This window comes from Stegostoma tigrinum, chromosome 7 (genome assembly GCF_030684315.1).
Source record: "Stegostoma tigrinum isolate sSteTig4 chromosome 7, sSteTig4.hap1, whole genome shotgun sequence".
Taxonomy (NCBI): Eukaryota; Metazoa; Chordata; class Chondrichthyes; order Orectolobiformes; family Stegostomatidae; genus Stegostoma; species Stegostoma tigrinum.
The window spans coordinates 99,735,377-99,753,310 of NC_081360.1; the positions used below are offsets into that span (position 1 = coordinate 99,735,377).

Genomic DNA, 17,934 nt, shown 5'->3' on the forward strand with positions numbered 1-17,934 from the left:
ACTGAAAGATGGTTCCTCATTTGAAAGTAACCATTGGTTTTTATACCATTGATCTTAACTGTATGCCAAGTAACTGATTCTCATGTCAATGCATTTGTTTCACTTGATCGTCCATCAAAACCCCTCATCATTCTGAACACCTCTGATAAATGTCCCCTTTGCTATCTTCTGTCTTAGAGAGCATTTCCAGTTTCTCACTGTCTCTCTATAGATCAGAAGATACCTGAGCCTTTGGACCATTCTAGTAAGTTTCTTTAGTACCCTCTCCAGTGCTTAGCCGTCCTTCCCAGTGGTTGTGCCCTATGCTAATCCCTAACCAGTGATTTGTAAACCTGAAGTAATGTACACCAGGGGATGGAGCATGCTAAAATGAGAGATAGGGGCCAAATGCTGGCAAATGGGACTAGATTAGTTGAGGATTCCTGGTCAGGATGAGCTCGTTGGACCGAAGAGCCTGTTAACGCAATGTATATTTCTATGACTCTATGAGGTTATATTTTTATGATAAGGGATGCCAGATTTAAAGCAGGTATTAAGAGGAATTACATCTCTCAAAGGGTTGTGAATCTTTGAAATTCACTACCCCAGAGTGTGGTTGATGCTGGGGCATTGATGAGATTTACGGAGGAGATAGATAGAATATTGTATTAAATAGCAGAGCAGGTTTGAGGGGCTGAATGGCCTGTTCCTAGTTTTTATGTTCTTATTACATTAGTAAAGGACCTCCTTTGGTAGGTCCGATCCTGCTTTACAAAAAGACCTCACAGAAGCTCAGCATACTGGCTAAGATGGATGAAGAAGTGACATTTCTTTGCTTCTCCTCCCTCAACTGCCTCTTTGTCTTTTTCCTCAGGTTCATCGATTGGTATTGGTAAATGAAGAAGATGTTGTGCAAGGGATTGTCTCACTGTCTGATATGCTCCAAGCACTGGTCTTGTCTCCAGCAGGTATAAATGCTCTTGACTCCTGAGCACTCACAAGTCTCCTCTTCTGTCTTATTCTAGACTGATTCAGGTAGGTAGTGAGCTGCTTGTCTCATGGGCTTGATCTGGCTGCACTCGAGTGATGACAAGGAATCAGCTCTGGTTGACTGCAGACCAAATACGCAATGTATAATATACAATGCAGTTCATTTCCATGCATCTCCAGTTTCCAATAGTAAACTCCTGCCCAGAAATTGCATGGACTCTTGCAAAGAGTAGGAATCCACACTGCATTTTATTTTGACCTGGCTGCACATTCTGTAAATGGAGAGCTTTGGCCCTTACCAACAGATATAGCTTCTGCACAATGTCTTTGGTTAACAGCTGTGACAGGTTGTGTACAGTTTGGGGGTTGGAAGAGTGGATGGACACTTTAGGACCTGAATCGCTTTGTGAGACAGGTCATAATACACAAGCCCAACCCTCAGAATATTCCTCCAGTACATGTGCAAGCCAGAAGAAATTCCCACCAGTAAATGTGGAAACCCCAAAGTAACTCTCCCTTCGCTTGTGAAAAACCTTGCTGAAATTTATGTACCCTCCTTAGGTGGCTGCAAATGGACACTGGATAAGGCAAGGAAAAAACTGTTTGGAAGACTATCATCTGATACCCTTCCAGTCTGAATAATCTCATGATCATGAATACATCAATGACATCTATGAGGAGACAGTGGTATAGAGGCAAAATCATTGGTTGGCTATCCAGGATCGAAGGATAATGTTCTGGGGAATGTGGACTCCAATCCCATTATTGTTAAAATTTAAATTTACTAAAAATTGGAAAGAGAGAGTTAGCCTAGTGGTGATTATTGTTATGGGCCAAACCAAACTCATCTAAATATACCAAGGAAGATAACTTAAACCCCAACGTTTTCTTATTTTAAACACATTGTGTTCTGGATCCAACTTGATTGATCAAATTACCAAGCTTGAAATAAAACACACTTTATTTTTACACAATATTTAAAATACAAACAAAAGAAAAAAGAATTGGAATAACTTAACTCTACTGGAAAATATGAAAGTATACAGACCATTAGCTACTAAACAACAGCTGTTCCAATATGGTATCATTTCGTAAACACACCCTTGGCAAAGGGAAGTCCAGTAAAACAGATTCTATCACATGTGATTCTAGCAGCAGGAAGAGAACCCCCAGCTTTTAGCTGTAACAGAGAGAGGAGAAATAGCTTCTACATTCACTTTCAAGACCCTTTTAAATGCTGAAAGCTAAACCTAAAGCCATAATTCTGTGGGATGTTTGCTGATGGTTGCACAGTGTTCAATGTCATTCATGGCTTCCAGATACTGAAGTAGTCTGTGTTCAAATGCAACAAGATCCGGACAATATTGTGCTGACAAATGGCAAGTCACATTTGCACCACACAAATGCCAGGCCAATGAAAGACAATCTTTCCAGCACTCCTTGACATTCAATGGCGTTACCATCACTAAATCCCCGACTATCAACATTCTGAGGGCTATCACTGACCAAACCTCAAGTGGACTCACCACATAAACACAATGGCTACAAGTGCAGGCCAAAAGCTAGGAATACTGCGACGATTAACTTAATCCTGACTCCACAAAGCCTGCCCATAAGACTATCAGACCATAAGAGTAGGAGTGGAAGTAAGGCCACCCCTTCAAGCTGCATCAGAGATACAGCTTGGCTCCAAGCTTACAACACTTGCTTTCAAAAGAAACTTGACAAAACAAAGCCTGAGAGGCACATTTCAAATCACTAGGTAACTATTGGCCATTAAAGAAAGTTAATTCACTAAGGTCCTTTAGGGAAGGAAATTGCCATCCTTACCTGGTATAGCCTAGATGTGAGTCCAGATCCACAGCACTGTGGTTGATTCTTAACTACCCTCTGGGCAAATAGGAATGGACAATGAATGTGGTCTAGCCAGTGATGTCCTCATCCCATGGATGAATAATCAAGCAGCACCTGTTCAACAATAACCTGCTCAGTGATAACAAAGTGTGGAGCTGGATGAACACAGCAGGCGAAGCAGCATCTCAGGAGCACAAAAGCTGACATTTTGGGCCTATGCTGCTTGGCCTGCTGTGTTCATCCAGCTCCACACTTTGTTACCTTGGATTCTCCAGCATCTGCAGTTCGCATTATCACCTGCTCAGTGACGCCCAGTTTGGGTTCCGCCAGGGCCACTCGGCTCCTGATCTCATTACAGCCTTGGTTCAAACATGGACAGGAGAGGTGAGGTGAGAGTGACAGCCCTTGACATCAATGCTGCATTTGACCGAGTGTGACATCAAGGCACCCGAGCAAAACTGGAATTGATGGGTATCGGGGGGAAATTCTCCGGCTGTTGGAGTCAGATCTGACACATAGGAAGGTGGTCGTAGTTGTTGGAGGTCAATTATCTCAGCTCCAGGACACCTCAGCAGGAGCTCCTCAGGATTGTGTCCCAGGCACAACCATTTTTATCAATGACCTTCCCTCCCTTATAAGGTCAGAAGTGGGGATGTTTGCTGATGGTTGCACAGTGTTCAGTGCCATTCGCGGTTTCAGATACTGAAGTAGTCTGTGTTCAAATGCAACAAGATCTGGACAATATCCAGGCTTGGGCTGACAAGTGGCAAGTCACATTTGCACCACACAAATGCCAGGCCAATGAAAGATAATCTTTCTACCAGTCCTTGATATTCAATGGTGTTACCATCATTAAGTCCCCCACTATCAACATCCTGAGGACTATCATTGACCAAACCTCAAGTGGACTCACCATATAAACAGTGGCTACAAGAGAAGGCCAAAAGCTAGGAATGCTGCGACGATTAACTCAATCCTGACTCCCCAAAGCCTGTCCACCATCTACAAGACACAAGTCAGGAGTGGGATGGAATACTCCCCACTTCCCTGGATGAATGCAGCTCCAACAACACTCAAGAAGCTCAACACTATCCAGGACAAAGCAGCCCCCTTGATTGTCACCACATCCACAAGGATCCACACCCTCCACCACGACGCTCAGTAGCAGCAGTGTGTACTATCTACAAGATGCACTGCAGAAATTCACCAAAGATCCTCAGGCAGCACCTTCAAACCCATGACCATTACCATCTAGAAGGACAAGGGCAACAGACCCATGGAAACACCACCAGCTGCTAGTTTCCCCTCCAAGCCACTCACTATCCTGACTTGGAAAGATATCACTGTTCCTTCACTGTCACTGAGTGAAAATCCTGGAATTCCCTCCCTAAGGGCATTGTGGGCCAACCCACAGCAGGTGGACTTCAGTGGTTCATGAAGGCAGATCACCAACACCTTCTCAAGGGCAACTAGGGATGGGCAATAAACGCTGGCACAGTCAGCAACACCCACATAAATGAATAACTAAAAAGAAAGAAGCAAAGACTGCATGAACAGTAATGATTAATTGATTTGATTTGGCTTTTTTGGAAAGTCATTGAGTAAGCAGTTTTCATCTCATTGCAAAATTGTCAATACCCTGAAACATTTAAATGACATTTTTGTTTAATGTCTGAGGAATGATCTCTGAAGGGATCCTCTTCTGACAACCAATGGTGGTGAGGATGCTGGTTAACGTTGTTAATTCTGATTGGATTATTCCTGGTAGAATCCACTGTGCCTCCAGACCTTGCTCCACCTCTACACTTGTTCAAATGGTCACTGCCATGACATGCTGTCATCTATCAACCAATCAGAAAGTGAACTGAGTCTCCTGTACCTGATTGGACACTTCATATACTTCCTGACTTTAAAACTATCCAAAGAAAATGTTTTAAAAACATTCTTTTGTCAATGATTTATTATTCCAAGGGCTGACACAGAGATCAACCTTAAATTCCTGCAGAATCCCAGGCCATTGACTCACCTATCTCAGGTCCCTGTGTGCTATCAAACTGTGTGAATCACAGTCTGCACATTTCCCATCTTACACAAATCCATGTGATCCAGAAAAGGCAACAACTCAAAGTAAAATCCAACTCCAATCAGGAAGAAAAGAAAATCGGGTAACCTCTGCTCAAACTCTCTAGAACAAATCCATTCTGGAAGAGTATCCTGGTCTTTAACGATGTTTCCAGGCTCCTACCTGTTAGCTAAGGTGGTTCTCACTCGGAATAGACCCAGCTCTCACCTCAAGGAATTCCATGAATCTTATCCACAAGTTCACTGTTCTCTGGGAATGAAACCACCTCCTTATATCTAACATAAGATCTCAATGTGTATGACTTAAAAATTGTGATCTCTCTTCTTCCCTGATCTATTTAGATGAAACTAGATGTCAATGTGAACATAGTCTAATCCCTTTCTCAACTTGTAAACACCTTGATCAGATCTGTGTCTATATTTCCTATATAATGCCAGCCTTTTGAGCCTATCTTCATAAATGAGGTGCCTCAAGCAGGGATTGAGTCTGGACATTTACTCTGTACACTCTCCAAAACTCAGTTACTGTGTGAAGAGACCCATACTTGGCACATCCTTCTGACTGTGGTCAGGCTAAGCTTTTGTGAACAAAAGATGCTTTGATTTATAGTCAATAGTTCAGTAAATGCAAACCAAAACCTTATTCACTCTAGCTATTTCTTTACATTGTTGCTCATGAACATTTGGGAATTTAGGCACTAGAGGTCCTTAGCTAATGTTCTGGGGACCTGCGTTCAATTTGAATTCAATAAAAAGAACCTGGAATTAAGAGCCTAATGATGATCATAAGACAACTATCAGGAAAAGCTAGTTCATTAGTGCCCTTTATGGAGGGAAATCTGTCATCCTGACCTGGTCTGGTCTACATGTGATTCCAAACTCACAATAATGTGGTTGACTCTTTACTGTTCTTTCAAATGGAAGAACAAACCACTCAGTTCAAAGACATTGAGGGATGGGCAACAAATGCTGGCCTTGCCAGTGACATCCACATCCCATGAAAGAATAAAGAAATGAAACCTCAATGTGTTTAAAATTATCTGTCAGTCAGGGCTGCAGGGTATTATCCATAGCCCTGGCACCCATACATTTCTTATTAAGATCTTCAAACTTATTCCCCATTGCCTATGTTCATATGTCTATCTTATTTCTGCCCTGATAACCACAAAATACTGTGGATGCTGGAAATCTGAAATAAACACAATGTTGGAGAAATACCAGTTTTGAAGAAGAGTCAAATAAGACTTGGAGTCATGAAGATGTACAGCCTGGTTACAGACCCTTCAGACCAACCCACCCATGCCAACCAGATATCCCAAATTAATCTAGTCCCATTTGCCAGCGTTTGGCCCACATTCCTCTAAACTCTTCCTATTCACAATCCTATCCAGATGCCTTTTAAATGTTGTAACTGTACCAGCCTCCACCACTTCCTCTGGCAGCTCGTTCCATACACACACCACCCTCTTCGTGAAAAGGTTGCCTGCCCAGGTCCCTTTTAAGTATTTCCCTTCTCAACATAAACTTATTCCCTCTAGTTTTGGACTCCCCATACCCTGGGGAACAGGCCTTGACCATTCATGCCATCCATGCCCCTCGTAATTTTATAAACCTCTACAAGGTCACCCCTCAGCCTCTGATATTCCAGGAAAAATAGCTCTAGCCTGTTTGGGCACTCCCTAAAGCACAAATCCTCCAACCTTAGCAGCATCCTTGTAAATATTTTCTGAATCCTTTCAAATCTAACAACACCTTTCATATAGCAGGGAGACCAGAATTGAACGCAGTATTCCAAAAGTGACCTCACCAATGTCCTATACAGCCACAACATGAGACCTCAAGTCCTATACTCAGTGCACTGACCACTAAAGGCGAGTGTATCTGCACCACCCTGTCTGCCTGCAAGTTCACTTTCAAGAAACTATGAACCTGCATCTCAAGGTCTCTTTATTTGGCAACATTCCCCAAGACGTTTATTGTTATTGAAATGTTAATTCTGTCTCCCTCTCCACAGATGCTGCCAGACCCCTGAGCTACTCCAGCATTTTCTGTTTCAGTTTCTCATTTAGACTTGCCCTGTTGCAAAATATTTGGAGAGTGGTGGGCGTTCTGCAGGGACATGGGAACTAGTGGGGGTTGGCGAGTGTAAATTAGAATGGGGATTAAATGGTGCTTCCCATCATTATTCCACCCATCTTCCCCAATCCCGTCCTTCCTTATTTTCTTTAACTAGGTCCTGGGATAACCTGCTTATTGCATTGTAAATGGTTTGCAGTGATTAATAAACTTCTGAGCTAGCAGAACAGTAACATTAGGCCTTTACTGCTTCAGTGAAATGCATGGTGATTGACTTGGACTAATTGCAAGTATAAAGTGTGTGCTCAATTGATGAGTGAGCTTATTTATAATAATACACAGACAAACTAATAATTCAACAGAAAGCAAGCTCTCTAATGCATGATAAGTGTCAATGCAGATGCATTAGAGGATGGTTTTCTATGTTGGACACTAAGACATATTGTGGGGTAAAGACTAAATTGAGACAGGTTCTGAATCTAGGGCTGCTAATCCCCCAGATCAAAAGAGGCCTTTAGGCTTGAGCCAGATGCAAATATAAATTCTTGGAGGGGAACCATCAGAAAATTAAAATAAATCACAGTTTCAAAAATATTTTTTGGAAGACTTTTTTGTCATAAAAGTAGTTGAGATGAGCTCCTGCTTTCTATGTTTTTATGTACAATATTCCCCTTATCTCCATCCTAAATAGCCTACCCCATATCTTTAGACTGTGAGCCTTAGTTCTGTACTCCCCAATCATTGGGAACATTCTTCTTGTGTTTACTCTGTCTCATCCCATGAGAATTTTATAGATTTCAATGTGACCTTCCTCAACTCCAGTATATATTATCCTGATTAGGGGACTTTATTATTGCTGGACTGTTAATCTAGAGGCCCAGGGAATGTTCTGGGGACCTGGGCTCAAATCACACCACGGCAGATGGTGGAATTAAGAATTTAATGATGACCCTGAATCCATTGCTGATTGTCCGACAAACCCATCTGGTTCACTAATGCCCTGTAGAGAAGGAAACTGGCATCCTTGTTTAGGCTGTGCTAAATGTAACTCCAGATCCACAGGAATGCGGTTGATGCTTAACTGTCCTTTAGGATAGGCAGTAAATGCTGGCCTGGCTAGTGACATCCCCCAATAAACTGATCCAGCCTCTCTTGGTAAGTTGGCCTTGTGTCTCAGGAATCAATATGATAAACCTTCTGGGGTGGGGGGTGATGAAGACAGAGATGGTTATTTGACTGAAAAAAATAAACATATATGAGATAACACTAGCATATAACACTACTAACTAAAACTCTAATCCCCTATAAATTCTCCTTCAAAGTTGCCATTGTCCTACCAGACCCTAGGGCTACTCTCTCTTTAGAGAGAGATGACTGATGGTGATTTAACCTGAGAGTCACTGGGTTTCAGGTGAGGGGAGTGGTTGAGAAGAAGGCTCTTTCATTATGACTTTAGTTGGTGTAGGAATTGAACGTATGCTGCTGGAAGCATTCTGCATCACAAACCAATCATCTAGTCAATGACCCCAAACTCCTCCTTACACTTTAAGTGGAGATACAACTAAATAAGAAAAATATATTGTTGATGGAGGTAGAAAAGGACTGGAACCCTTAGCTCCATTCTCCCTGATCACTGGGAACATCCTTCATGCATTTACACTATCTAGTCGTATTAGAATTTTATACGTTTCTATGAAATACCCCTCCCCCCATTCATCTAAGCTCTAGTGGATACAGTCCAAACTGACCCAGTCTCTCTTCACATATCAGTCCTGTTGTCCTAGGAAGGATGACTAATGAAGAGAATAGATACAGGGATATGGGGAAAGAGCAGGAAAGCAGGTCAGACACTATGAATATTGCAGCAGGTAACTCACCTCCTGACTCCCCAAAGCCTGCCCACCATCCACAAGGCACAAGTCAGGAGTGTGATGGAATACTCCCCACTTGCCTGGATGGGTGCAGCTCCAACAACACTCAAGAAGCTTGACACCATCCAGCACAGAGCAGCCCACTTGATTGGCACCACATCCACAAACGCCCACTCCCTCCACCACTGATGCCCAGTAGCAGCAGTGTGTACCATCTATAAGATGCACTGCAGAAATTCACAAAAGATCCTTAGACAGCACCTTCCAAATGCATGACCACTTCCACCTAGAAGGAGAAGGGCAGCAGATACATGGGAACACAACCACCTCCAAATTCCCCTCCAAACCACTCACCATCCTGACTTGAAAATATATTGCCATTCCTTCACTGTTGCTGGGTCAAAATCCTGGAATTCCCTCCCTAATGGCATTGTGGGTCAACCCATAGCAGGGGGACTGCAGTGGTTCAAGAAGGCAGCTCACCACCATCTTCTCAAGGGGCAACTAGGGACGAGCAATAAATGCTGACCAGCCAGCGACACTCACAACCCAAATTTAAATATTATAAAAATGATATTGGGGTAGACTTGAGTGGCTTTCTTCTGTGCTCTACTGTTCTAAGCTTCAATAATAATCTGAGTCAGGGAGGCATGGTCAGGAAAGTTACAAACCATCATGTCCATGTTTGTAAATAAAGTCGTCAGTGATATAATATGGAGACTCAAAATTTTTTTGTTCACTTCTTTTGGCTTGTTCCTCTAGGTGCTAATGCCAGTTCCTTTACCATGTCTGAAGGTCAAAGGATTGCTACATAGGGAAAGAGCTGATCACAAGTTTATGAGATATAAGTGGATCTCAGAGAAGAAGGGTATGAATGGATGGAGTGACCAGAAGGTGCTTCTTTTGGTTGCCAGTCTTACTTGCCAACTCCGTTTTCAAATTCTCAATGGGACGGACGTTCTGCAGAAACATCAGTGGATTTAATTCCTTATTTACAGCTTACTGATTAATGCTTGATTCCAATTTGTGCTATTTTAGTAACTCGGGCTTTAATAACTTTATTTGAAGGAAATTAAGGTGAAATAATTGTGTACAAAGGAAGTCAGAATTTTTGGAAGCAGAATGCAGTTTGTCAAAGCTGTTTAACTCTTGAATGGCATGTTTGAATCAGGAGCTGCAGCATTGTCATGCCGCTACAAATCTTCTCAAGGAAGCCATGTGTCAGATTAAAAACCTATTTATTTTGCTGTCATGAAATGAAGGGAGAGACAACCAGGCTCCTGCCACATTATTTGGGCTGTGTATGTTACAGTTCACTCAAAATCACTGTAAGACTTGAGTCTAGATAGGCTCTGGGACTATCCTTTGCCTTAAGATATCATGTTCTATTCCTGAAAGCTAATTGGCGAAGGATAGTACTGGAGCCAATCTTAACATAACCTTTTCTTTTTCATTAATGCAGTCTTAAATTTGTTCTCAGAATGAAACATTTTGAGTAGACTCCTCCTAAAGCAACCCCATTATCATTTCAGTAAGGGTCTTTTCATGCAATTTTGAAGTCAATTAAACTAAGCTCAATCAAATTAACAGGTGAAGTGTATCTTTATGTGTGCTCCAATGAAACCACAATCAATGTTCAATGACTATATTTGACCATTTGCATATAATTAATAACAACTGGCATTCAAGTAACAAGCTGAAGGGCCTGTACACCACATAATAGTAGTGGCCCAGGTTCAAGTCCCACCTGTTTTAGAGGTGTGTACATCATCTCTGAACCAGCCCTTTCGTCTTATGGCACAGTGGTAGTGCCCCTACCCCGGAGCAGGAAGCCCAGGTTCATGCCCGACCTGCTGCAGAGGTGTGTGGTTAATATGTCTGAACAGGTTGGTAGGAAAATCAAGTAAATAAAACTGCAAGCAACAAGCCAAGGATTTTGTGGTGCTGTGGAAGTGTCCCTACCTTTGAGCCAGTAGACCATTCTGCTCCAGAGGTGTGAGACAACATCTCTGAATAGGTTGATTAGAAAATAGCTATGAGTAACAAGCTATAGATCTGTCCCAAAAGTGAGGAGGTGCAGAGCTGAGACTAGACACTAGCCCAGTCGAATGGACAGAGGGGCAGGCCCAGCTGCCAAGTTAAGCTAGTAATATTGAAGAGCTGAGAGCGGTTAAATCATTTCCTTCACCATTGCTGGGTCAAAGTGCTGGAATTCCCTTCCTAAGGGTATTGTGGGTCAACCAGAACATGTGGACTGTGGAGGTTCAAGAAAGCAGCTCACCACCACCATCTCAAGGTGCACTTAAAGACAGGCAATGAATGTCAGCTCAGCCAACTACGCCCTTGTCCCATAGGTGAATTTAAAAAAACTGTATTTTTTTTTTACCCTTTATTTGTTCACAGAACGGGAGTATTGCTAGACAGTATTTATTACCCATCCCTAATTACCCAGAGGCCAGTTAAGAGTCAAACACATTGCTGTGGGTCTGGAGTCACATGGAGGCCAGACCAGGTAAGGATGGCACTTTCTTTGCCTAAAGGGCATTAGTGAACCAGATGGGGTTTTCCTGACAATCGACATTGGGTTCATGATGATCATTACATTCTTAATTCCAGATATTTTTATTGAATTCAAATTCCACCATCTGCTGTGGCAGGATTTGATCGTGGGTTCCAGAATGTTCTCTGGGTTTCTGGATTAACAGTCCAGTGATAATACCACTACACCATCGCCTCCCTGTTGGAATGATGGCATAGAAAGAGACCATTAGATCATTCTATCTGTTCTAGCTGAAAAAGAGCCTGATCCCAATATCCAATAAGGGCTTGTCCATTTAAGACAAAGAAGAGAAGATTTATTTTTCTCACAGAGAGTTGTGAATCTATGAAGCTCTCTTTCTGAAAAGGTGGTGGAAGTAGAATCTTTGATCATGAGATGGTGGCATGGGGTAATGTTGCTGCTCTAATCATTCCATGATCAAACGGTGGAGTCGAGTTGATGGGCTGAATGGCCTAATTCTGCTTCTACATTTTGTGCTCTTATGGAATGGCTGAGCAGGTGAAAAGGACAGATCAGAGTACTCCTGCCCGTGTTTTTTTATGTTTCTATAAGGTTAATGTGGCAATGTTACGGATGTATCATTCTGAGGCTTTGAGTTCTTGGGGCTTCAGTTCAAGTCTTGCCTTGGCAGCTGGAGGTGTTTAAGCTGTTAACAAGTATGGAATTGAAAGCCAGTGACTATGAAGCTAGTGCCATTTGTTATAAAAAACCATCTGGTTCACTGATGTCTTTTAGGGACCAGTTTGTCCAAGTATACTAGTCTTGCCTACAGCTGGCTCCTGACTCACAGCAATGTGGTCGATTCTGAGCTGCCCTCTGGATTGGATGAGCAATTCACTCAGTTCTGGGGCAGTTAGGGTTGGGAAGCAAATGCTGGCCTTGCTAATAATCCCCGTATTCCAAGTGGCACGGTGGCTCAGTGTTTAACACTGCCTCAGTGGTTAGCTTCAGCATCTTGTATGCCAGCCCTCTTGAAATGATCGTCAAACTTGGTACCTTGTTCCTGGTTAGCACAATGCAGGGGACCCGGGTCCAATTCCAGCCTCGGGCGACTGTGGAGTTTGCACATTCTCCCCGAGCCTGCGTAGGTTTCCTCCAGGCGGTCCGGTTTCCTAACACAGATTAGGGTGGATTGGCCGTGCTAAATTGCCCATAGTGTCCAGGTATGTGTCGGCTACATGGATTAGCATGGGAAATGCAAGGTTTAGGGTGGGATGCACTTAGGGTCAGAGCAGACTTGAGGGGTGAATGGCTTCTACCTGCACTTTAGGGAATCTATTGATGTATTTTGAAATGCAGCTGCCAATTTGCTCATAGCAACAGATTTGTGGAGGTTGTTGGATGGACAAGTAGTGATCATGCCACACACCTGTGTTCTTTGTGTTAGTGCCACAGTCTTATTGAATGGGAGAGCAGACTCAAAGGGCTGAATGGCCTGCTCCTGCTGCATGTGCCCTTTTTTCATGTTTACTTGAGAAGAGGGACAAGGTCTTGTTGTAGCACCCCCCAAGAGTGCACTCAACTACGATGGGAGAAAAAGGCACAACAGGAAACCTTCATCATCTCTTTGCATCAGTAGTCAGGCTCCTGAACAGAGAGCAGCTGATTCAGCATTTGCCTTTGGGAGACCGATTCAGAGGCCAGTGATTCATATCAGCTGGAGATGTATGGCACACAGCCTGTGGAACAGATGTGCTATGCAGGATCAAGGTGGTGGATTTTACAAGTTCGGCAGTGTTACAAACTCCCCGTGTTTTTTGGCAGCCAGTTTTGTAAAATATTAATGTTTCTCTCAACACTGACCTCACTTCACCTTTTCTCCCTGTGACTGGCCACAGAAAGAGGCCATTTGTCCTCAACTGGCCTATGCCAGTGATTAGACATTCCCAAGCCTTCAGCCTTTCATCACAAACTTATCAGCAGAACTTTCTCTTCTATGCTTCCTCATATGTGTCTCTGTTATTTGCCTCAACTTGTGTAGTTTTTTGTTTATTCATTCATGGGATTAGGGTCTCATTGACCAGGCAGCATTTATTGCCTATTCCTAGTTGCCCAGAGGGCAGTTAAGTATCAACCACATTGCTGTGGGTCTGGAGTCACATGTAGGCCAGACCAGGTAAGGATGGCAGTTTCCTTCCCTAAAGCACATTAGTGAACCAGATGGAGTTTTCCAACAATTGTTAGAGGGTTCATGGTCATTACTGGACTCTTAATTCCAGGTTTATCTTGAATTCAAATTCCACCATCTGCTGTGGCAGGTTTCAAATCAGGTGCCCAGAGCATTACCTGGGTCTCTGGATTAACAGCCCAGCACTAATACCACTAGGCCATTGCCTCCCCTAAACTGATAGTGATAATATCACTGGACTAATGATTTAGAGACTCATACCTTGAAGATGTGGATATAGACATAAATCCCACATTGACAGCAACTAGAATTTAAATTTGCTTTTTGATTCATTCACAGATGTGGGCATCATTGACAATGCCAGCTGTTATTTCCATTCCTTAACTGCCCCAGAGAGCAGTTAAGCATCAACCAAATTGCTGTGGGTCTGGAGTCACATGTGGGCTAGACCAGATTTCAATTCATAAGATCCAAAATTGAAAGTCAGCCTCACTAATGATGACTGTTGACTGTTAGAAGAACCGATCTGGTTCACGAATGTGACTCCAGACCCACAGCAATGTGGCTGCTCTTAACTGCCCTCCTGAATGGCAGATGTGCTGGTGTTGGACTGGGTTGGACAAAGCCCAAAATCACATGACACCAGGTGATGGTCCAACAGATTTATTTGAGCTCACTAGCTTTCAACCACGGATCCTCCCATAGCCGAGGAAGGAGCAGCGCTCCGAAAGCTTGTGTGATGTCAAATTTCTGGCCCGATTTCTGAAGAAAGGTCCTGAACTGAAACATCAGCTTTCCTGCTCCTCTGATGCTGCCTGGCCTGCTGCGTTCCTCCAGCTCCACACTGTGTTATCTCTAACTCCAACATCGGCAGTTCCTACTATCGCTACATTTAGGTCCAACCTGTTTGACCTTTCTCATAAGACAACCCCTTTCATATTAGGCAAATGAAACTGCTGCAACTGCTTCCAATGCAAGTATGTCCTGCCTATTAAGGAAAGCAAATTGGTAGAATGATGAAAGGGATGTGAGAAAATCTTTTCTTTTTGTTATCCATCGGGTGTACTTACAAAGTTCTTGGATGTCAACCTGAGGAAGGTAAGGATATATCTAACTGCTAACAATGGTTACACCTTCTCTTGAACCATCTGTGAGAAAAGCCGTCAGTCACAGGAAGGGCTGACAAAGCCACCAATGCGATTGCAACAGAGGAGTACAACCTTCTTAAAATCTTCATCCTTGAGAGAGAGAGAGAGAGAGAGATAGAAAGAAAGAATTGGACACACACCTGGAGAGCTGTGACAGACAGGAAGGTGAGTTTACACTTGATTAGTATTTTGTAACCCAACACAGACACAGAGGGGCTGAATGGTCTCCTTGTGTGTCATTAATTCTCTCTGGATCCTGAACTAAGGTCAGTGGTGGTGGGGAGTGAGGATGTCAGTGTTCTGATATAGACATTAGTTGCTTTCAAAATGGGAAGATAATAAGGGACACACTGGCAGATGGTGTGAACATGAGAAATGTAGATGTCATTTGATCTCATAATTGAGCCTCATAATAAATATCAAGGTGGAGGGATCAACAATGAAAGCATCTTCCATCTATCATCAAAGTCTTGCAAAGTCATGAATCATGATGCAAAAACTCATCCAGACTGTAGCGACGCTTCAGAATCATGGTATCATCAGGGACAAAGTAACTAGTGCCATATGGCCCAGGACCTTCTATCATCCCCATCGTGTTAGCTCATTTGGCAGGAAGGCTGGTTTGTAATTCACTCAAATTTTGTTCATTGAAGGAATTTGGGCATCTCTGGCTGGGCCAGCATTCATTACCTGTCTCTAGTTGCCTTGAGGGCAGTAAAGAGTCAACCATTTTGCTGCAGTCATGGAATCAAATCTCGAAGGTGCATTGCAGTAATGCTCCTCCTACAGCATTTTTCAAACCCACGACCTCTACCATCTTGAAGGACAAGGGCCGCAGATACATGGGAATACAAACACTGGCAAGTTCTGCTCCAAGCACCTCACCATCCTGACTTGGAAATATGTTCCCATTCCCTCACCGTCACCGGATCATAATCCCAGCCGATTCCCTGAAGGATTTTGTTTAATGCAATGTCGGTCAGACCAGATAAAGATGGCAGATTTCTACCCCCAAACCATATTAATGAACTGAATGAAACTTTAGTAACAAGTGAGGTTGGCTACAACAGACTTCAGTACTGTTTTACGTTCTAGATTTAGCAATTGAATTTAAATACCAGCAGGGACCATGATGGGATCTGAACCTATATCCCCATATTATTTAAATGGACAATTGCATATTTGAAAGTTGAATAGGGCTCATCTTCAGCTGGCACTGATGGAAAAATCCAGTGGCCTGCTTCTGTGTCATTATTCCAAGTTCCAAGTTTATTAAATGACTCATGGGACTTGGGTGTCACTGGCTGGGCCCAGCATTTATTAACCGTGCCTAGTTGCCCCCTTGAGAAGGTGGTGACGAGCTGCTTTCTTGAACCTTTGCAGTCTATGTGTTGGAGGTAGACAATGCCATGAGGGAGGGAATTTCAGGATTTTGATCCAGTGACACTGAAGGAACAGCCATGTATTCCCAAGTCAGGATGGTGAGTAGCTTGGAGGGAGAGTTGCAGGGGGTGAGGTTCCCATGATTCTGCTGCTCTTGTCCTTCTACATGGAAGTGGGTGTGGGTTTGAAAGGTGCTGCCTGAGGATCTTTGGTGAATTTCTAACTTGTAGTTAGTACACACTACTGCTGCTGAGGGTTGGTGGACGAGGGAGTGGATGTTTGTGGATGTGGCGCTAATCAAGTGGACTGCTTTGTCCTGGGTGGTGTCAAGCTTCTGGAGTGTTGTTGGGGCTGCACCCATCCAGGCAAGTGGGCAGTATTCCATCACACTCCTGACTTGTGCCTTGTAGATGGTGGACAGGCTTTGGGGAGTCAGGAGGTGAGTTACCACATTGCATTGCAGTATTCCTAGCTTCTGACTTGCTCTTGTAGCTCCAGTGTTTGTCAATGATAGCCTCCAATATCCAAAAACAGAAGTTGCTGGAAAAGCTCAGCAGGTCTGGCAGCATCTATGAAGAAAAAATCAATGTTAACATTTTCGGTCCAGTGACCCTTCCCCAGACCTGAAACATTAACTCTGACTTCTCTTCACAGATGCTGCCACATCTGCAGAACTTTTCCAGCAACTTCAGTTTTTGTTTCTGATTTACACCGTCTGCAGTTCATTTGGTTTTTATACAGCCGCCAACTGCTGATAGTGGTGTTTTAAGTGATGGTAACACCATTGTTTGTGAGGGGCAATGGTTACATTGTCTCTGATTGGAACTGGTCATTGCGTGAAGTTAATGCCATTTGCCTCGTCCTTCATCGTTTAGACATGGATTGCTTTAGTCTCTGAGGAGGTGCGAACGGTGCTGAAGCTTTGTTACTCACTTCCTCTCAAACTTTAGATGCCAATGCAATAAAGTGCTGTTACGCAGCAACCTCATCCCTTCAGAAGTCATTTTTATAAATCACTTGGACGCAGGCATAAGTGGATGGGTTAGTAAGTTTGCAGAAGGCACTAAAGTCGGTGGAGTGGTAGACAGCGTGGAATAATGTTGCAGGGAGACTTGGGTAAACTGCAGAATTAGGCTGAAAGGTGGCAAATGGAGTTCAATGCAGATAAGTGTGAGGTGATTCACTTTGAGAAGAATAATAGGAAGGCAAAATACTGGGTCAATGGAAAGATTCTTGGTAGTGTAGATGTGCAGAGGGATCTTGGTGTCCACGTACGTAGATCCCTGAAAGTTGCCACCCAGGTTGATAGTGCTGTTAAGAAGGCTTATGGTGCGTTCGGTTTTATTGGTAGAGGGATTGAGTTCCAGAGCCGTGATGTCATGCTGCAACCGTACAAAATGCTAGTGCGGCCTCATTTGGAATATTGCATGCAGTTCTGGTCACCCCATTACAGGAAGGATGTCGAAGCATTGGAAAAGATGCAGAGGAGATTTACCAGGATGTTGCCTGGTCTGGAGTGCAGGCCCTATGAAGAAAGGCTGAGGGATTTGGGTCTGTTCTCATTGGAGAGAAGGAGGCTAAGAGGGGACTTAATAGAGACATACAAGAGGTTGACTGCACTCGGACTTTTTACTCCCTCAAAGTTGCCACCCAGGTGGATAAGGTTGTTAAGAAAGCATATGGTGTTTTGGCTTTCATTAACAGGGGGATCGAGTTTAAGAGCCGCGAGGTTACGCTGCAGCTCTACAGAACCCTGGTGAGACAACACTTGGAATATTATGTCCAGTTCCAGTCGCCCTATTATAGGAAAAATGTGGAGGCTTTGGAGAGGGTGCAAAGGAGGTTTACCAGGATGCTGCCTGG

General features: G+C 43.4%; 1 protein-coding gene across 2 annotated transcripts in view; it reads left to right on the forward strand.

The window, feature by feature from the left end:
* The window catches only part of LOC125454117 (5'-AMP-activated protein kinase subunit gamma-1-like), a 39,299-nt gene extending 29,356 nt beyond the window's left edge, over nt 1-9,943 (forward strand). The window contains exons 12-13 of one of the 2 annotated variants that reach the window (XM_048534496.2): nt 854-1,014; nt 9,615-9,943. In XM_048534496.2, the coding sequence (XP_048390453.1) occupies nt 854-970 (117 nt within the window). In that variant the 3' untranslated portion in view covers nt 971-1,014; nt 9,615-9,943. The remainder of the gene's footprint in view (nt 1-853; nt 1,015-9,614) is intronic. The other variant, XM_048534495.2, reaches the window with a different exon arrangement.
* Nucleotides 9,944-17,934: the final 7,991 nt, after the last annotated feature.